At 42.5% G+C, this 22,259-nt stretch overlaps 1 protein-coding gene across 3 annotated transcripts in view; it reads right to left on the bottom strand.

Moving 5' to 3' along the window:
• Positions 1-22,259, bottom strand: part of ARMC3 (armadillo repeat containing 3) — a 194,910-nt gene that overhangs the window by 41,427 nt on the left and 131,224 nt on the right. For all 3 annotated transcript variants that reach the window (XM_030199322.1, XM_030199315.1, XM_030199328.1), the window contains 3 exons: positions 20,408-20,544; positions 9,512-9,680; positions 7,933-8,033 (listed from right to left, as the gene is read on the bottom strand). In XM_030199322.1, the coding sequence (XP_030055182.1) occupies positions 7,933-8,033; positions 9,512-9,680; positions 20,408-20,544 (407 nt within the window). The remainder of the gene's footprint in view (positions 1-7,932; positions 8,034-9,511; positions 9,681-20,407; positions 20,545-22,259) is intronic.

Genomic DNA, 22,259 nt, shown 5'->3' on the forward strand with positions numbered 1-22,259 from the left:
TGTTGTCTAGTGGGTCAGGGTAGGAGTGATCCCTAATCACTCCTGCTCCTTGCTTGCACCAGGTTCAAAATGGTGCTGGTGACCCCTAGTGGTAGTCTTGCTGTACTATCACTAGGGGGTCAAGCCATATAAGGGGAAGGGGAAGGGAAATGGGACTTGATATACCACCTTTCTGAGGTTTTTTGCAACTACATTCAAAGCGGTTTACATATATTCAGGTACTTATTTTGTACCAGGGGCAATGGAGGGTTAAGTGACTTGCCCAGAGTCACAAGGAGCTGCAGTGGGAATTGAACTCAGTTCCCCAGGATCAAAGTCCACTGCACTAACCACTAGGCTACTCCTCCAATAAGGGCTCCAGCTCTAATTAGTTAACATTGAAAAGTGACAGAACCTATTTTTACCCTTTCCTCAAATCCAGAATTTTCAGTTTGCAGGTCCATGTTTTGATACTGGATCTTTTACTTGGGAGTGACTGAAATCACTGTACTAGCCTTACTGCAAAACTCATCAATTTGTATAAAGAACAAAATACTCACTTGTTCAGCTATACAGATTATGTACAGTACATTTCAGGAAAATTATTTTCATTCAGCATTCTACACAGCACTTTATATTTGAACACATTTTTCATAATTTGCATGAGTAATGTCAGTCTAATGAATAAGTCAAAATGACATCATTTCTATAAACCAAGGGATTGTGTTTTACAGCAATGTACAACAGGTTTTAAAAACAATATTATCTTTTGACCAATATTGTATACAACAGCTCTATGTTTATTAGCAAGCTCTACCAATTTAAAAGGATGGCTATTGAACTATTAATCCGAGCTGCATTGAAATTGATCAGGTTCACCCCTGGCTTTTTATATGCAAAACAGACCACTCTTGTTAAGAGGAAACACCTGTATTAAGACTAAAATTGCTACATCTTAACGTAAGTTTTCAGACAGAAAACTTATGTTGCATTCAACATGTTTTGTTTGTCTGATACAACCAATACAATTCATTGATGCATTACATCACCATATCCATATATATAGTGCAATCCGCTTAAGTGCAAGGGTCTGGGACCAAACACATGCAGTTAACCAGAGCGTGCACTTAACCGTTGTGACCCAAAGAAGCTTGACATCTGATAAACATATGTACAGTACTATTTATTATTATACGTACAGTATACAGTCTCCGTTAACTGACATTAGTCTTACTTGAAGTAATCAGTTATAGTCCTCTGTACAATCTTGGGTCTGTGAGTTCCATAGACTACGTCTGCCAGACAGTAAATACTGTCATAACACTGACATCCAGTGGCCTCCAGATAGGCCCGCACGGTGTTGAGACTCTCCAGCGCTCTTGCAAAAGTGACAGGGAGGAGGTTGTTGAATTTCGTCAGCATGTGCCTCGCTGCTCATTTCGTCATCTGTTCCATCATTAGCCGTTGTTGCCTGCGTGTAGGCGCATATCTCAACATCAATGCTGTCTTCAGCTGTTTGTAGATCATAATCAACAGCTATGTAGCGATGGAACTCCTCTTCAGTAACACCAGCTGGGATGTCAATAACCTCTTCATCTGATGCGTTTGCAACAGCTGCATCTGTTACGTCCCTCTCCACATCCTTAGCAAAGCTTGCCCGCTTGTAGCAGTTCACAATGGTTGCCTGTGTAACATGATTCCAGGCTTCTTTCTGCATATATAGGGAATCCAACAGTGATAGATTACGAGCCAGTTCAACAGCACGTTTATATTTGCCAGTCTGCTCATCCATAATGCTCATGAGATGACATAGCACAAGAGCCCAATAATGCTGTTTGAAATTGGCTATTATGCCCTGATCCATAGGTTGGATCAGAGAGGTAGTGTTTGGTGGCAGGAAGACCACCTTGACGTTAGACAGCCTGACATCATCACTGTGTGCAGCACAATTATCACAAAGCAGCAAAACCTGATGCTTTTGTGCCCGTACTCTAGTGTCTAACTTCTTTAGCCACTGCTTCCAAATTTCCCCAGTCATCCATGAATTTGCGTTAGCCTCGTATGACACAGGAAGTCGCTTAACTTTCTTGAAGCAACGGGGCTGTTTGCTCTTTCCAATGAAGAGGGGTTCCAGCTTCTCACTCCCATCCATATTGCAGCAAAGGAGGATTGTCAGTCGGTCCTTCGATGTTTTACCTCCAGTAGTTTCGGCATGTTTGAATGCAAGTGTTCCATCAGGAATCGCTCGCCAGTAGAGACTGTTTTTGTAAGCATTGAAAATGTCATGAGGTGCAAACTCGTTCAAGATGGTAGGAAGAACTGAAACAACCCAATTTTCAGCAACAAAGTCATCAGCGTCTTGTTTCTCACCATGCTGTTTGTTGAATTTTATGCTGTTTCTTGAATTTTATGCTGTTCCTCTCCTTCCATCTTTCCAACCATCCAACAGTGGCTTTGAATTCAGTTAGTCCAAGACTTTCAGCTAGCTGGTTAGCTTTCTCCATAAGCAGTGGACCACTGACAGGAAACTGTCTGCTCCTGACTCGAGAAAACCACCGAAGAAGAGCATCTTCTACCTCCTCAGCTTTTCCTGCCTGTTTTCGTTTTGGATTTGTATTGTTTTGCCAGTCTTTCAGAAGCTGGTCTTTCTGCTTCAAGACACGTGAAATTTGACTGGGATTGACACCATATTCTTTAGCAATAGATGCTTGACTTGTTTGTTTTCTAATTTTTTAAGAACTTCTATTCATTCAGCCAGTGTTAAAGTCTCACAGTTCCGCTGCGACGACGACGACCCCGGTGTACGCTCTAACAACATTCTTTCGCTTATTCTGCCTGTGGCAGTTAAAGAGGCAGTAAATTCGAAATCTCATTGGTTGTCACGTGCCAATCGGCTTTCATGTTCCATGCGTGTGCTTATGGGGAGTCTTTCCTGCAGAGGAGCGGTCTTGATCCATGCATATAAGGGAATCTTGCACTTATCAGTGGTGCTCTAAACCGAAGTTTGTCCCCATAGAAATTGATGGTCCCCAAAACAGGACCGAAGTGCGGCATGCAGTTAAACAGAGCATGCGCTTATCCGACGTGCACTTAAATGGAGTGCACTGTATATATATTAATATAGAGCTCTGAGAAAAAGTCTGTGAGCACCCTTGGATGATCTGTATAATCATATTCAAACAACAATTAGAGACTGATCTAATCCCTTATGAGAAAGATATTCTCATTCAATTCAGACCAAAAACATTATTTTAGTTATTCAACAAAAAGATTCATCAATACGTCTTTATATGGAAAAGTATGTGAACTTTTAATTTATTTAAGACAGTATGCCCCAAATTATCCCAAGTTATACTTGAGTTTGATGTGGCTAACAACTGAGATTAAGTAGGCCAATAATAATAATAAGGGTATCATCTTACAATACAGTCAATACGTGAAATATAGACAAATAAGATAAGATACAGCTAGAATACTTCAATATGGTTTAGGAAAGGACTTTTACTCAGCACCATTTATAGAATTCACCCATAAGGGGGTAGTTATTAAGGTGCAGTACAAGTCATTCTGTAATAAATTTACTTGAATGTTCATGGCCATTGTTTTTCTGCATGATTTAGTTTTGGCTCGGCATCAAGCTCATAGATTCATGGCCTGACATTCTCCTCTAAAATGTTCTGATATAATCATAATTACATCAATGACAGCAAGTCATCCAGGTCCTTATGCAGTAAATTACCACAAAACATGATAGCTCCACCACCATTCGAGTCAGGCAGGAAGAGGTTCTTTCTTTCGTGAAAACCAAACACTGCCTTCCAAACAAAACATTTTATATACTGACCAAAAGTTCAATTTTTGACCCATATCCAGAGAACATTAATACTTAAGTGCTGTGGGTCATCCAGATGCTTTTTGGCAAACCCGCGGCAGACAATAATGTCCTTGTTAGAGAGCAGTGGCTTTTTCCTAGTTATCCTACCATAAACACTATTTCCATTTAGTTGTTCCAGATAGTGACACATGAACCCTCACATCAGCTTTAATGAAAGAGGTCTTGAGATTTCTAGATGAAAGTCTGAGGTTCTTTGTGACTGAACAGATGATTTTTGTTTGCTTGCTTTTGGGGTGATTCTGACAGGATATTCATCTTCTTCCATTTGTAGACTACCTGACAATAGCTGGATGGAGCCCCAGATATATAGAAATGGTCTTGAAACCATGTTCAGAGAAATGAGCATCAACTACTCTATTTGTACGGTCTCTGAAATTTCTTTTGATTGTGGAATGGATCATTCTCTCTTACATAAGAGCATAAGAGTAGCCATACTAGGCCATACCAATGGTCCATCTAGCCCAGTATCCTGTTTCCAACAAATATCCGGAAAAACCTAAATCGTGGCAACATTCCATGCTACAAATCCCAGGGCAAGCAGTTCTTTCCCCATGTCTGTCTCAATAGAAGACTATGGACTTTTCCTCCAGAAACTTGTCCAAACCTTTTTTAAACCCAGATATGCTAACCACTGTTACCACATCCTCCGGCAAAGAGTTCCAGAGCTTAACTATTCATTTAGTGAAAACATATTTCCTCCTATTTGTTTTAAAAGTATTTCCATGTAACTTCCTTGAATGTCCCCTAGTCTTTGTACTTTTGGAATAAGTAAAATATTGATTTACTTCTACTCATTCTACACCACTCAGGATTTTGTAGACCTCAATCATATCTCTCCTCATCTGTCTCTTTTCCCAGCTGAAACGCTCTAACCTCTTTAGCCTTTCCTCATACGAGAGGTGTTCCATCCCCGTTATCATTTTGGCTGCTCTTCTTTGAACCTTTTGTAATTCCGGAAATCTTTTTTGAGATAGAGCAACCAGAACTGAATGAAATAATCAAGAAGTGGTCGCACCATGGAGCAATACAGAGGCATTATAGTATTTTCAGTCTTATTGACCATGCCTTTCCTACTAATTCCTAACATCCTGTTTGCTTTTTTGGCTGCCGCCGCACACTGAGCAGAAGATTACATCATATTATCTACAATGACACCTAGATCTTTTTCTTGAGTGCTGACCCCCAAGGTGGACCCTAGTATCAGGTAACTATGATTCGGATTATTCTTTCCAATGTGCGTCACCTTGCATTTGTCCACATTAAATTTCATCTGCCATTTGAATGCCCAAGTATTCCAGTTCCCTAGGTCTTCCTGCAGTATTTCACAGTCCACACGTGTTTTAACAACCTTGAATAGTTTTGTGTCATCTGCAAATGTAATCATCTCACTCATCATTCCGATTTCCATATCATTTATAAATATGTTAAATAGCACTGGTCCCAGTACTGATCCCTGCAGCACTTCACTGTTCACCCTCCTCCACTGAGAGAAATGACCATTTAAACCTACCCTCTGTTTTCTGTCCAATAACCAATTCCTAATCCACACCAGAACCTTGCCTCCTATCCCATGACTTTTAATTTTCTCAGGATTCTCTCATGAGGAACTTTAGCAAAAGCTTTCTGAAAATCTAGATACACTACATCAACCGGCTCACCTTTATCCACGTCTATTCATGCCTTCAAAGAAATGAAGCAAATTGGTGAGGCAAGACTTCCCTTGTCTGAATTCATGTTGACCTTGTCCCATTAAACCATGTTTGTCTACCTGTTCCGTAATTTTATTCTTTATATTAGATTCCACTATTTTGCCTGGATGTATGCTATCCGGTCCAGGTGATTTACTACTCTTCAATTTGTCAATTTGACTCAGTACATCTTCCAGGTTCACCGAGACTTCTTTCAGTTGTTCCGCATCATCACCCTTGAAAACCATTTCCAGTACAGGCAGATCTCTTACATCTTCTTCCGTAAAGACAGAGGCAAAGAATTCATTCAGTTTCTCCACTATGGCCTTGTCCTCCTTGAGCACCCCTTTTACTCACTGATCTAATGGTTTCATGGATTCCCTTGCAGGTTTTCTACATATGATGTACCTGAAAAAGATATTACTGTGAGTTTTAGTCTCTGCAGCAAGTTTCTCTTCATATTCTCTTTTAACCTTCTTTATTAATGCTTTGCATCTGACTTGCCAGTGCTTTTGTTGTTTCTTATTTTCTTCATTTGGGTACTTCCATTCTTTGAAGGACAATCTTTTGGCTGTGATAGCCTCTTAAGTACATAAGTATTGTCACACTGGGACAGACCAAAGGTCCATGAAGCCCAGCATTCTGTTTCCAACAGTGGCCAATCCAGGTCACAAATACCTGCCAAGATCCTGAAAAAGTTCAATACATTTTATGCTGCTTATCCTAGAAATAAGCAGTGTATTTTCCACAAGTCAATTTAACAATGGTCTATGGACGTTTCCTTTAGGAAGCCGTCTAGACCTTTTTAAAACCCCGCTAAGCTAACCGCCTTTACCACATTCTCTGGCAACGAATTCCAGAGTTTAATTAAACATTGAGTGAAGAAACATTTTCTCCGATTCGTATTAAATTTACAACTTTGTAGATTATTCGCATGCCCCCCTAGTACTAGTATTTTTGGAAAGAGTGTAAACGATTCACGCCTACCCGTTCCACTCTACTCATTAGTTTATAGACCTCTATCATATCTCCCCTCAGTCGTCTTTTCTCCAAGCCGAAGAGCCCTAGCCGCTTCAGCCTTTCCTCATAGGGAAGTCATCCCATTCTCTTTATCATTTTTGTTGCCCTTCTCTGTACCTTTTCTAATTCCACTATATCTTTTTTGAGATGCGGTGACCAGAATTAAACAGAATATTCAAGGTGCGGTTGCACCATGGACCAATACAAAGGCATTATACCGTCCTCACTTTTACCTTTTAACCATGCTGGCTGTCCTATTTTCTTCTTTCCATCTTTGCTAATACGTGGAATGCATCTGATCTGGGCTTCCAAGATGGTATTTTTGAATAACGTCCATGGTTGAATCAGTGTCAACCTCAGCAGCCAATTCTTTTAGCTTCATTTTAACCATTTTCCTCATTTTATTATAGTCGCCCTTTCAAAAATTAAATGCAGCTACAGTAGATTTCCTTTGTGGGTTCATCCCAGATAGTAGCTCAAACTTGATCCTATTAAGATCACTGTTTCTCAGGGAACCCAACACTGCCCCCTCTCGCACTATGCCCTGTTCACCACCAAGGACCAGATCCAAAATGGCTCCCCCTCTTGTCGGTTCCTGGACCAGTTGCTCCAAGAAGCAGTCCTTTATTCCATCTACAAATTTTATCTCCCTGGCACTCCTGGATGTAACATTTATCCAGTCAATACTGGGGTAATTGAAATCACCCATTATTATAGTGGGTGAAGTCAAAGTCAAAAGTTCTGGACTCTATAGTCCATGATCCCCAAACTTATTCAACCAGATTTATTCAACAGGGTGGTTTACTTCTTGTCCGATTATTGAAGCATCTCATTCTAATTAGCTAATTAATTGTGTTAAGAAAACTAGGGGTTCACTTTACTAGTTTGTTCACTTGTTATAAATTAGTCTTATCGTAGATTATTATATCTCATAAAACACAGAATTGTTTTATTTATACCATTCCATTGCAGAAAGGTATTCTGGTAAGGTCCTACAATTCGGAGCTTCATAAAGCTGTCCTGGGGACCTCACAGCCAGTCAGGTTTTCAGGATATCCACAATGAATATGCATGACATATATCTGCATACATCAGTGAATGCAAATTTTTCTCATGCATACTCACTATTGATATCCTGAAAACCTGACCGGCTGTGGGGGTCCCCAGAACAGCTTTGAGAAGCCCTGCTGGAATTCTCATTATTATACCTGGGATTCACAAACTTTTTGTCAGCACTGTACACTGGTAGGGTATCCCATAGGTTCCAGTCTCATAAAGTTTTCCAATATAAACAGGCAAAACAGCAAAGCAGTATTATACATGTAATTTCAATTTAAAAATGTAACTCACTGTTCAAGAGGTTTTGCATTAATTAGTAAGACTGCACGATGATGATTAATCTCTTGCTCCAACAGTTCTTTCAGAGATAAGTGCTTTTCACCAGGCCTCTTCTACATGAAAATTAAAACAAAAAGGGCAAGAAAGATTAAGCATTTCCTTAGGGGCTCTTTTACTAAAGTGCTCTAAAGTTTTCAGTTACTGCACGGTTAATGCTACAACTACCATGTGAGAAATGCAAAGGTCATGCGGTAAATGCAGGAGGCGTGCCCAGCATCTGCCCTGGATTTACCACACAGGGCAGAGATTTACCCACATTCTCCAAGTTACAGGTAAGTGGACTGATAGCATGGGAGCACAAGCACTGCACGTAAAATAGTGAGAGAAACTAAAAAAAAAAAAAAAGAGCTGCCATGGCAGTGCACTCACTTCACTATCTACATCCCTTCCCTCAGATCCCACACCTAACATCAGTTTCCCATTCTTCACCCCTCCCCACACATCAATACCCAGCCCTGACCCCCCCCCCCCCTCCCAATCACAAATTACAGACCTGGATTCCATACCCCCAACATGAAACCCCATCCTTGACGGACAAGAATTCTCTCTTCATAGTCCTATCCTCCCCCACCCTATCTCATTTTTGGATGTTGAAGTGACTAAAGATGACACTAGTTTTAATACTACTTTGTTTTCAGAACCAACTTAAAGGAAAACTCTTTTACAATATGAATGTCATTCTACATGGGGGTATTGCAAACCATTCCTGTAGTTGAAGGTGGAAGCGGTCCCTTTCCACTGCCATCTGGGTCAGCATCTCTTCCAAAACGGTGCCTGCCCCCTAGAAGTAGTCTGATGGTACTATCTCTAGGGCTGGTAGTACCATGAGGCTACTGCTAGAAGGAAGGCACCGTCCTGGGCAGCAGCAGAGAAGGACCGCTGCTGCCTTCAGGAAAGGATTGCCAGACCCCCAGATAGGTCCTGGGAGGCAGAAGGGGGGGTGTAGGGATATGAAGGGGGAGTACTTGGCTTTCAAGGGTGGGGCTTCATGTCAGGGGGTGTGATTGAAGCTGAAACATGATAGGAAGGGGGCTCAGCACTACAACTTGTATTCAGGAAGGGGATAAAGGCTACAGTTTGTGATTGGGAAGTGTACAACTTGTACTTGGGAGGGGGATCGGGGCTGGGAATTGATACTGGGGAAGTGTTCGTGAACAGGAAGCTGATGCTAGGGGGGAGGGGAACGGGAAGCTGGTTGTGAGCTGCAGGGCCGCATCACTTCATGGCAGCCTTACTGCCATGAAGTGATGTGCTATTGGCAGTTGGTACAGCTAGCGCACTGTAAAGACCCATGTGCTAGCCGTCACAGCCAGCTACACCTTCTTCCACTCCTGTCATGCCCAGACCCGGCCCACAGCTGCATTATGCAATTAAAGCAGCATTTGTTTAAATGCAAAGGTCTCTGTTTTAGTGCAGAAGACAGCAGCACTTGCCTGTGCTGTCTACAACGCTGATAACGCTGTATTAGCTAGCTGTTTAATGTAGCTTAGGAAAAGGGCCCTTAAATTATTTTAATTAACATAATACTTACTTTGCCACAGTCATAGAATCCATCATAAATAATGTTGCAAGATAACAAGTAACCCACCAAGCTGTACTTTAGAGATAGATTACTATCAAGTAACTTGTTCATAGCTGCTTCACTGAAATAATTTTTTCGACTTCTTGACTGATTAATTTCTTGAAGGATATCTAAAGCACTGTAAAACAGAACATGACAAAAGAAGCATATTGGTTATCTAGCATTATAGTAAAATGGACTTAGAATAATCAAAGTCAGTCAAATATATCATTCTAAAATTGTTCAATATTAAATACAAATATCTCAGTATTGATTCTATATTTCCATAAGAACCACATTCACTGGACAAAAATACAAACCTTAACTACACCAGACAACAAAAACTATTTTGAGGTATTTAAAATGATTTTTAAACTTTTAATATATTTTCATGCAAGACACACAAAAATAGGTGTGTGTGTGTGTGTGGGGGGGGGGGGGGGGGTTATTTTTTTTTGGCCCCAAACAACTCTGGGGGTAAAAATGATTACTACAGAGAAATAGTCCTAGAAATACTCCTAGTTGAGATATTGTAGGTTTTCTATCTCAGAAGTGGATGTTGTAGCTTGATGTCACTGACTGATTTGATCAAGCTCACTTTGTTATTAAAAAAATTAATAGTGTTGGGTGATTTTAATAACCTGGTGTTGAGTGGGTGTCCATGATGTTTTTGCAGTTAAAGGAGAACTTATATTTTCATCAGACAACAGATTCTTCAGTTCATAAGGTATGGAATATATTGAACCTGATATTGTTTGCTTTATATAAAGAGAGAAAAATGTAGGCAGATAAAGATCATAGTCTTTCCATGCCATCTACTCTTCCTTTCACATCCTTAGAGATCCTATGTACTTGTCTCAAGCTTTCATGAATTCAGATATAGTTTTCAGCTGTATCAGCTCCACAAATTCACTTTCTGTGAAGTAGTATTTTCTCAGGTTATTTCTGAGTCTATCCCCCCTTCACCTTCATCCTATGCACCCTCATTCCAGTACTTCTTTTTCATTTAGAGACTTGCATCCTGTGCATTTAAGCCACAGATGTATTTAATCGTCTCTATCATATCTCCTGCCTTTCTTCCAAAGTATACATATTGAGATCTTTACGTTTGTTACCATAGGTTTTGTGACAAAGACCACTGACCATTTCAGTAGCCGCCCTCTGGACTGACTCAATCCTATTTATATTTTTTTGAAGGTGCAGTTTCCAGAGTTGTACACAATATTCTAAATCATGTCTCACCAGAGTTTTATACAGGGGCATCATCACCTCCTGTTTGCTACTGGCCATTCCCCTCCCTTTGCACCCAAGCATCCTTCTAGCTTTCGTTGTCGTCATTCTACTCTTTGAAAATATAGGGGACACTCAATGAAGTTACATGGAAATACTTTTAAAACAAATAAGAGCAAATATCTTTGTTTACTCAATGAATAGTTAAGCTCTGGAACTATTTGCCAGAGGATGTGGTAACAATGGTTACTGTATTTGGGCTTAAAAAAAAGGTTTGGACAAGTTCCTGGAAGAAAAGTACATATTCTGCTATTGAGAGAGACATGGAAAAGCCACTGCTCACCCTGGGATTGGTAGCATGGAATGTTGATACTATTTGGGTTTCTGCCAGGTACCTGTGACCTGGATTGGCCACTGTTGGAAACAGGATACTGGGCTAGATGGACCACTGTGGTCTGACCCAGTATGGCCATTTTTATGTTATGTTCTTATGTTCTTCTCTACCTGTTCGTCCACCTTAAGATAATCACATATAATCACACCCAAGTCCTATTCTTCTTTTGCACACAAAAGTTCTTTGCCATTCCCTTGGGTTTTTGCAGCCCATATGAATGACCCTGCATTTTTTAGAATTAGATCTTAGCAGCCAAATTCAGGACCACTCTTCAAGTTTTGCTATGTCTTTCCTCATGTTATCTACATCATCAGGGGTATCATCCGCAAAGAGGCAAACCTTACCAGACAGCCCTTCAGCAATATCGCTTACAAAAATGTTAAAAAGAAATGGCCCGAACCCTGCATTGGTAATATCCTTTTCCTCATAGTGAGCTCCATTTACCACTACCTTCTGCCACCTTTCACTCAACCAGTTTCTAAGTCAATTTAGAGCCCCAAACCACAGAACTCAGTTTATTTATTAGTTGTCTATGTGGAACCATGTAAAAAGGCTTTGCTAAAATCTAAATAAAACACATCTAACACTCTCCCTCGGTCCAAATCTCTGGTTACCCAGTTGAAGAAATTATCAAATTTGTCTGACAAAACCTGCCTCTAAGTGAAACCATGTTGCCTTGGATACCAAAAACTTTACTGTTCTGTGTTTTAAAAGTGTTTCCATTAATTTACTTATCACAGAAGTTAAGAATTACCAGCCTGTAGTTCCCAACCTCTTCCTTACTTCCGATCTTGTGCAGAGGGACAACTTCTGCCCTTCTCCAGTCCTCTGGGACCACTCCTGACTCTAGAGAAGCATTGAACAGATCAGCCAGCGGAGATGCTAGAACTTCCCTAACTTCCTTCAGAACTGTCGCGGTTGGGAAAGGTAAGCTCTTGGACTGTGATGAGGTTGGCTCTACCTGTGTGGCAGAATCTGGAAGTTGGAGAAGCAGGGTCAGACTCAGACTAGCTGAAGCATAGGACTAGGCAATGCCTAGCAGACTGGCTAGAACTTAACTGGAACAGTCTAGAGGTTGGATCTTAAAAGAGCACTTGGGGGTGCCCTGATAAATCAAGAAAGCACTTTGGGGCTGGCCTGACGGAGTCGAGACCAGTGAGTAGACTGGAACCAGGTTAAAGCCACAAACTGGAACAAGGCAGAGAACATGAACTAGAACACAGTCTGGAACAAGGCTGAAGACTGACAGGAACAGGACATCAGGAACAGAACAGGGCAGGAAACTAGGAACCAGAAACAGATGAAGGCAGGGACACTGGAACGGGCACGGCTGAAAGCAAGAAGAAGCAGGAACAAGCAAAGCAACGAACACTGGAGTAAGCACAATTCTAGAAGCTTTTTGCCACAGCACTGGTGGAGTGTAGAGCACTTCCTTAAATATCCCTTAGCCAGGAAGTGAGATCATCTGTCAGCACCCCATCTAGGGCTATAAAAAGAAAGTGCAGCAACAGGAAGTAAAGACTCGCAAGACTCTAGAATGCTGCAGAACTCTAGCAGTTTCAGGTGAGAGGCATGACAGCACCCCCTCCCAGAGACCCCTCCCTTGCTTCCTAGGTTTGAGCTTAAGGGGATAAAGGCGATGAAAACACCGGTGTACTGGGACTCGCACGTTGACAGCAGGGTTCCATGTATTATCTTCTGGTCCATAACCCTTCCAGGCGAGGAGATAGTGTAGTCTCCCTCTGATTCTTTTAACGCCCAGTATGTCCCGAACTTCGAACACCAGGTCAGCAGCAACTGCTGGTGTTGCCGGTGGAGGGTATCTAGCCAATGCCCTCAATAACACCACAGGGTTTAGCAGGGAGACATGGAAGGTGTTGTGGATGCACACAGAGGGGGGGAAGATGCAACTGATACGAACTGGAGCCTGCTGACTTTGCACTGCAAAAGAACAGAACCAGGGTTCAAACTTCCGAGATGGCACCTTGAGTCAAACATGCCTGGTGCTCAACCACACCTCCCTAGGGTGAAATGTGGGAGCTGGATGCCACTTGCGATTGGGCTGCTTCTTGTAGCTGGCTGACGACTCTATGAAGTCATCGAGTCTGCTGGACCACTGGCGTGGAGAAGGAAAGGCAAACTGGTTCTGGAACCTGGGGATGTTGCCCATATACTACACAGAGAAGAGCTGGTCGCTGTACAAACATGGGTATTATATGAAATCTCAGCCCAGGGGAGTAGAGCTGCCCAGTCATCTTGGCTCAGAGGAAGATCTTTAGCATCTGGATTACTCTCTCATCTGGCCATTAGACTGAGGGTGATAGGCTGAGGAGAAGTCCAACTGACCCAATATGGCTACTCTTATGTTCTAACTAGATACTTAAGTTTTTACATAGCTTCTGCCACAAGTGAGAGGTAAACTGGAGTTCATATTTACTGACAATGTGTTCCGGTTAGTCAGTGGCAGCTGATGGAAGGGAGTTCAGGGGAACAAAGTTTACTATCTTCAAGAAGCGATATACCACCACCCAGATAGTAGTATACCCTTGAAAGGGTGGAAGATCAGTGATAAAGTCCATGGAAAGTTATGACCAGTGTTGCTTGGGAACCAGACGAGGGTGGAGCAAGCCCCATCGGCAAGCATGCACTGGCTTATTTCTGACACAATTGACACATGAATTAACTTATTCTTGTACTTCCCAAGCCACTCGAGGCCACCAATAATAATGTTCCACCAGCTGGAGTGTCTTTACTCCCAGGTGCCCTGTCAACTTTGTGTCATGCATCCACTGTAAGACCTTACGTCTTAGATATTTAGGAACCAGTGTCTTCCCACGAGGCACTGTAATCTGGAAGACAGCTAGAATCTTCTTTGGATCGATAATGGGTTGAGGCTCAGAGATGGAGCCAGTGGGATCAAAGGATCAGGAGAGGGCACCAGCCCAGGAACTCTTTTCTGCTGGACGATAGGTCAACTAAAAGTCATAGCGGGAGAAGAAGAGTGACCACCTGGCCTGATGAGGGTTCAGTATTTTGGCCTCCTGTAAATATATTAAGTTCTTAAGGTCGGTGGTTATGATAAAAAGGTGTGCGGCCCAATAAATGTCTCCACTCTTCCAGGGCTAACTTGATGGCCAGAAGTTCAAGGTCCCCAAAGGTATAGTTCTGCTCAGCCGGGGTGAACTTCCTAGAGAAGAAGGAACAGGGCAAGAGTTATCCACTGGGGGAGGCCTGAGAGAGGATGGCCCTGTCAGCATTAGCCTGAGGCTTTAGGGCCTAATCTGTCAGCCAAAGACCTCTGGAAGAGCAGTTCTGACATTCTCCCCTACCCTCCTAGTCTGATCCCTGGAAATGTCAGTGTAAGACAGAACACCTGTGCTTCCAAGCAATAAAACAAACCAGTGTATATCATAAAGGCCATGAAAAGGTGCAAACCATACATATTTCTAATATTGCTAGTATGCTTTTCTTGAACTGGGAGCAGACTTAAGAGTTGCAAGAGAAATATAAATGTGCTTTTTCTGAAAAATACCTTTCTAAGACTGTAGAAATTTGTAGTTTGACATTTTGGCCTGTGCTAGCTTGTGATAAGTCGCTGGTCAGCAACCAAAAGCCAGAGACTCCTATGACTAAGGACGCCTGCTGCATCTAGATAAATAATCAGAAGGAGAAGAGGGTGTGGGTAAAACTATAGCCCTAGCAAGAGGGTGGAGGGGCTAGTATGATGACTGTAAATACCAAGGACATAGGTCAAACTATATCTAACGAAAACTTATGCTTATGTGCATGAGAGGCCCTAACTGCCAATATAATAAGGGAATAAAATGATGGACTTTGATGGAACATGATACCACATAACAGGAAACAGAATATTCTTGAAAAATGCACATTCATTAGGTAGGAAGGGTAATTATAATTAAGATAATGAAGAAAGGAAGAAAAAAGTATTTAAGAGGAAACAGAACTGAGGATGGTGAGCCTCAGTATGTCCACTAGGAGGTGGACATATTGACAGCTCCCAGGGACAACTCTGTTTTTAATTTGCTACATATTATGCTGTATTGGCAGTTTATTTGTTACTATTTCAATAATTACTGATTGGCTTCTTTGACAATTTGAATAAACATTTATTATGTCTAATACTTATTTAGTAGCCAGAGTTTTTCTTGCCTGGAATTCTGCCTGGGAGAGTAAAGATTTACTCTTCCAGAAGGTTACTTCTGTTGCAGAGGCACGACAGAAGTGAACACCAGAACCAATGTTCAGGAAAAACAACAGAAATAAACCACTGTCTCCATTAACTGTGCCTTCACAGGAATTTACACCTCCTTGGTAAAACTAACCAAATTATATCACAGGCTAGTGCATAGGAAAAGAATTCCCTTATTTAAACCCAAAGAGGGACAAAGAGGACAGACACATCCACACATACACAACTTCAGACACAAATCCACACCCCCCCTCCTATCTACAGCCATTCCACAAACACCTCCCCCCCCCCCCCCACACTTCTCAGCCCTGACAGAGACACTCATTCACTCAGAGATATTAGGCAGACCCTGAGACACACAGAAGCAGTGCTGTAAGCCTATTTCTAGATAAAATACCTTTTGCCAAGCCACACTTGTGTGTTGTGTTATTTTGCTACCAAAAACACTGCCCCCTAAGAAGTGGGCTCGAGACCAGAAAAAGGAACCCAGAACCAGACCAACGCCAAAGCTGACGTTTGACCTCTGGGACCATAATGGACAGGCCCCACCCCTATCGAGGAGGCATCCACTTCTACAAAGAAGGGGCACAATGTATCAGGTTGTTGCAGTATGGGAGCCACCAGGAAGGCTTCCTTAAGCTTTGAGAAGGTCAGCCGGGCTTCGGTTGACCAGTTGCAGATGCCCGCCCCCTTGCGAGTGAGGGCAGCGAGAGGCACCGTAAGGCTGGAGTAATTTTGAAGTAATTTGGGCATGGTATGGCTTTAGCCAGAGGTAGCTGAGGGTGCACCAGTATGAGGCAGGTATGAAAGCACACTGGACGCCAGGCCAAAATATCCCCAGAGTGGTTCATGCTTTTGTAACCAGGGAAGTCCCAGAACAACTTGGTCGAGTGACTTGGGAGTACATAGAACTCTATGGATTCCTGGTGTAGAAGGCCCGCTTGGAGAGATATAGGGCTAGCTATTGTCATCAGGCATCCAAGGCAGTGGGTCTCTGTAGATTGAAGAGATACAAAGCGGTTTCCAGAGGGGATTTACAGGAATCTCATGCTGACGTATCAGCCGCTCATCCACAAAGTTCCCAGCAGCCCCAAAGTCAAGGAAAACCTGAACCAGTATTTGTCTCCCCTCTAGAAGGTGACTGGTAAAGTGATGAGGGAGACTGAAATAGTTCGAAGTAGACCTAGGGGTGCCTCTCCAACCAACCGCAGGCCTTGGCGTTTCCCTGTTTCTTGGGACACCTATTGACACAATATTCTGAGTCTGAATAATATAAACAGAGGTTTTGCAACCTACAGCGTCACTGCTCCTCCTCGGAGAGTCGAAAGTGCTCCATGTGCATGGGATCCTCCTCCAGCAGGGTAGCAATGATGGGGGGAACCTGTGATAGTATCAGCTTCTGAAACCGGTGTGCCAATCGTATGGGCCGGCCTTTTCCTAGAAACGGACATCAATCTTAATGCAGAGGTATATGAGATTGTCCAGATTAGGGGGCAGGTCCCTTCCCACAAGTTCATCTTTAAATCACCTAGCAAGGCCCTGCCAAAACACCACCACCTGGGCCCTTTGGTCCCACTGAAGCTCCGAAACCAGGGTCCAGAACCACACAGAATACTGACCCACAGTTAATGTCCCTTGTTCAAGATGCAGTAGCTTGGATGCTACCAAGGAGGAGTGCCCTGGCTCATCACACACCTGCCGGAAATGGGTAAGAAAGTCCGCCAGGATGGACATAATTGGGCGATCCTGCTCTCACGGGGAGGTCAGCCAAGCCAACGCTTGCCCACAAAGGAAACAATGAAGGTGATCTTGATGTGGTAAGTTGGACAGCTGGAGGGCTGGAGTTCGAAGTTCATCAAGCACCGATTAATGAAACCTCAGCAGGTCTTGGGACCTCCACCAAAGTGTGGCAGTGCCGCAACTCAAGGCTGGGGCACCAGTGTAGTCGGAGGTGGGCCCTGGAGGACTCAGCACCACTGGTGCTGCAGTACATATTGCAGTCAGCTGCGCACAAACCCCTGAAGGGTTCCCATCAGTCGTTGTAATTGAGCCTGCTGTTGTTGGACCACCTGGGCTAGATACTGGAGGAATTGAAAAGGGACTTAGCAGCTGAGCTCCTGGCTTTGGTAAACTTACAGAATTGAGGAAGGTGAGCTCTTGCACTGTGACGAGGTTGGCTCTACTTATGTGGTGTAAGCACACAGATCCTCTTTGACAGTTGCTGAAGGAACCGCCTGGCAGAGTCCGGGACTTGAAGAAAGCTGGGCAGCACTCTGACTGTCTGAAGTGTAAGACTAGGCAATGACTAGCAGACTGGCTGGAACCTGACTGGAACAGTCTAGAGGTTGGCTCTTAAAAGAGCCCTTGGGGGTACCCCGACAAGTGAGGGCGGAGAGTGGCTCTTAAGAGAGCCCTTTGGGGCTGGCATGATGGAGTCAAGGCCTAGGACTAGACTTGAACCAAGTTAAAGCCACAGACTGGAACAAGGCTAAGGACTCAGACAGGAAGAAGACCTCAGGAACAGAACAGGGCAGGAAACCAGAAACAGAGGAAGGCAGGGTCACCGGAATGGAAAGGGCTGGAAGCACGAACAAGCAAGCAATGAACACTGGAGTAAGCACACTCTTTAAGCTTGTTGTCAAAGCACTGGTGAAGAGCACTTCCTTAAATATCCCTTAGATAGGAAGTGAGGTCATCTGTCAGCACCCCATCTAAGGCTATAAAAGGGAAGTGAAGAAACCAGGAAGTAAAGACTCACAACTCTAGGAAGGGGATGCTGCAGGACATAAGCGGTTTCCCAAACCAGTTGAGAGGCATGATAAGTACCCTCGGATGTAAGCCATTCGGCCCCATTGCTTTGTCAACCTTTAGTTTAGCTAGCTCCTCACGAACACAGACCTCTGAAAATCATTCAGGAACTACCACCCCTGCATTCCTATTTGTGTTTGTCTTCTGTAGTCCTGCTCCCGGCCCTTCAGATGTGAACACAGAACAGAAATATTTGTTAAGCAATTCTGCCTTATCTCCATCTGCTTCTACATATTCCTCCCCTTCACCTTTGAGTCTCACAATGCACTTTTGAACATCCTCTTAACACTAACATATCTAAAATATGCCTTGCCCCCCCTCCCCTCCCATTTTACCGTATTGGCTATTTTTTTTCCCATTTGAATCATTGCTTTCCTGGATACTCTACCAGCTTCTCTTAGCTTTTCCAGATACTGTCGCCTATCTTCCTCTTCCTATGATCTCTTGTATATGAAGGTTTTAACCTCTTTTTCCTTAACTTTTTAGTTACTACTTTTGAGAACCAAAGCGGTGTTCTTTTCCTCTTACATTTATATAAGTTCCTTACAAAAAAGATTTGTTGCCCTTACAATAGCTCTTTCAGTTTTGTGCACTGCTTTCCTACTTCTTCCAAATGTTCCCATCCAGTTTGGTTATTTGAAAATAGTCTTCTCCTATCTTGGTCAGAAGAGTTCTTTGTATGTGTTTGTTACTGAAGAATTGCACTAGTAAACCTGATGCTGAGATAAATAAAACCAAAGCTGTGAGAAATTTTAAGGAAGAAGAATTAGTTGCAATAGCTCAATCTTTGATTCCCAGCATGTAATATTCATATCTTAAAAAAGGAATCATGAACAGGCAGGTCATTTTGATTAACTAGGGATACAAGACTACTGTGGAAAAAAATGTGGTCACGTAAATTCCTGTGATACAGCTACAGGACTCCCTTTCAGCCAGTGTAGTGTACTGCTTCACCATCATATTTTCAGTACTGAGGGACAGGCAAGCTCTCCAGGTAACCTACCTGTCTTTAGTGATTGCAAGCACAACACCGAAGCACCACCCCACATTGGCAGTAGTGCACGTGGAGGACTCCCGCTGAGCTTAGAGGGAACAATGGATACAAAGTAGTAAAGTTTGGAAAACTGTGTGTGTGTGTGTGTGTGTGTGTGTGTGTGTGTGTGTAGGGGGGATTTTATAGCAGGTTGCGACATATATTATAAAATATGCACTGCATCAGACCTCTGTGTTCACTATACCCCTCGGAACACAGACTGCATAAAACCATGTTGCTTACCTGTAGCAGGTATTCTTTATAAACATAAGAGCCAGCTCTGTGGGTGCTGCGAATACTTGAGTTCCCCCAACATTGAGCAAATTTCTTTACTGTGTCCTGGGAGGGATAATTTTCATTGTGTTTAGCACTCCTAATCATTTTGAAAAGTTGGCTCCTCTGTCTGTGGATAGCAGACTACAACTCCTCACAACATGGGTGATGACATCGATGGAGCCTGGTTTAGGAATACTATTCCAGACTAGGTTTCGAGACCTAGTGAGCAGGCTCACTGCACATCATGCCATTTCCCACCTGCCACTGTTGCTCAGGGCTGCTTCAGTATATTTTACAGCTTAGCATAGCATAGAAATAGAACTACTTGGGGAAATGGGAGGATATGCGAGGACTCCTATCCTATTTTCCATGAAGAACACTTGCTACAGGTAAATAACTTGGTTTTCTCTAAGGACAAGCAAAATACTAAATCCTTACAACATGAGATTGATTTCCATACAAAGGAGGCAGCATATGCAAAAATGCTTTATACATATTCATTGTGGATATCCTGAAAAACTGACTGGGTGTGTTCTGGATTAAGAACCCCTTGGAATAGAGGAAAAATTCTTAGGTAGTTGCAAGAACAGATTCATGGCACCACCAACCTGTGCAAAAGCTAGTTTCAATTTAGCTGGAATCACAAAGGATCAGCAGGAAACTGTTAGACCAACTTCCCCTCTTCCCAAGAAATTCACTTATATCATATTCCACACCTGTCAGTGACAGGTAATCACCTTCTATCCTCATGAACAGTGCTAGCTGATTGAATTTAAAATACAACTTTTGCTTAAATCTTTATTACAAATAACTTTGCATACAGCGAAGATTTAAATGTCATCTTTCTCAGAATTTGCAGCTGGGCTAATATTTAAGTAAGAAGAGAGACAGAAAAAATAAAATGAATATACTTACCCTAAAGTGCTTAACTCACTTGCATTTGATTCATCATTTGCGCAGACCATAACTGCCCAGCATGCATTTCGTCTGATTTCATCATTCATAGAATTCAGGAGTTTCACAAGTGGGCCTAATCCACCAGCATTTCTTAACTAAAAGTGGACATAAATTTATTTTTCTGAGTGATAGCCAATCAAGACATTCTGAAGGCAATTCTATAAAGGTGTGCCTATTTTTAGATGTCTATTCTATAAAGGAAAGTAGGAGTCTACTTCCTTTATAGAATACTTGCATAACAGGTAAAATGTGCACCTATAATTTAGGCACAAGCACTAACACCAGCTCTGTGGTTGATGTAAAGTGCTCTCGCCTAAACTGCTGAAACACGGGTTTAAATTATAGTATTATATGATTTATGCACCAAACTGCACTCCACCCAAAAGCCACCCATGCATGCCCACTTTCCAACAATATACTATTGCTTTTAGGTGCATTTTAACAGAAATGGGTGGAGGAGTGGCCTAGTGGTTAGGGTGATGGACTTTGGTCCTGGGGAACTGAGGAACTGAGTTCAATTCCCACTTCAGACACAGGCAGCTCCTTGTGAATCTGGGCAAGTCACTTAACCCTCCATTGCCCCATGTAAGCCACATTGAGCCTGCCATGAGTGGGAAAGCACGGGGTACAAATGTAACAATATATATATATATGCATATGTCAAGATTCTAATCATTTACATGCATATTTGGTGCATATATGTTAATACCTTATTTATAGAACTGCCCTATTTTATTAAGGAAGCAAAGAAGCCTACGTGCCTTTATAAAATGGGCTCTGCTTGGACAATGGGTTTTTCAGCAGATATCCGGAGTTGCCATGGGAGCAACCATGGCACCTTTTGTGGCCAATCTATTTTATGACAGCACTTGAGATAAGTAGATTGTGAAGAATCCTTTTGAAATGCATTTCAGGCTTTAGCTGAGGTTTATAGTTAACATTTTTATAGAAAGGTTCTTTACTACTACTACTATTTAACATTTCTAAAGCACTACCAGGGTTGTGCAGCACTGTACATTTAACAAAGAAGGACAGTCCCTGCTCAAAGGAGCCTACAAGCTAAAGGACAAAAAGTGCAGTCAATCAAGATTGAGGCAGTCTAGATTTCCTGGATAGAGGTACAATGGTTAGGTGCCGAAAGCGACATTGAAGAGGTGGGCTTTGAGCAAGGATTTGAAGATGGGTAGGGAGGGGGCTTGGTGTATGGGCTCAGGAAGTTTATTCCAAGCATAGGGTGAGGCGAGGCAGAAAGGGCGGAGTCTGGAGCTGGCGGTGGTGGAGAAGGGTACTGAGAGGAGGGATTTGTCCTGTGAGCGGAGGTTACGGGTAGGAGCATAAGGGGAGATGAGGGTAGAGAGGTAGTGAGGGTCTGCAGATTGAGTGCAGAATTGTTTCCATGGCTGGCTCAATAATTGTCATCAAAATATTTACTTTCCAAGACATAGTATGAGAAAAATACTTTTTTCTTATATGTGCTGGTTAAAAAAAAGGGTCCAAATTTTGTGACTACTGTATACTGAAAGGAAACTAACCATAACACTTTTTTTTAGACTTTTCTAGTTGTCACTCACCAGTTTTAAAGCAAAAGGCCCTGTTTACTAAGCTGTGCTAGAGGCGCATTAGTGTTTTTAGTATGCGCTAAGCATTACCGCACACTAACCTTGTAGATGCCCATAATATTCCTATGGGCATCTACATGGTTAGCACGTGCTAAAAATGCTAGTGCACCTTAGTAAATAGGGCCCCTAGTTTGCCTTTTTCTCAATTCTTGAGATATCGACAAATTTGTTCTAGGCTAGATGCTTTTAAA

This window comes from Microcaecilia unicolor, chromosome 1, assembly GCF_901765095.1.
Source record: "Microcaecilia unicolor chromosome 1, aMicUni1.1, whole genome shotgun sequence".
Taxonomy (NCBI): domain Eukaryota; kingdom Metazoa; phylum Chordata; class Amphibia; order Gymnophiona; family Siphonopidae; genus Microcaecilia; species Microcaecilia unicolor.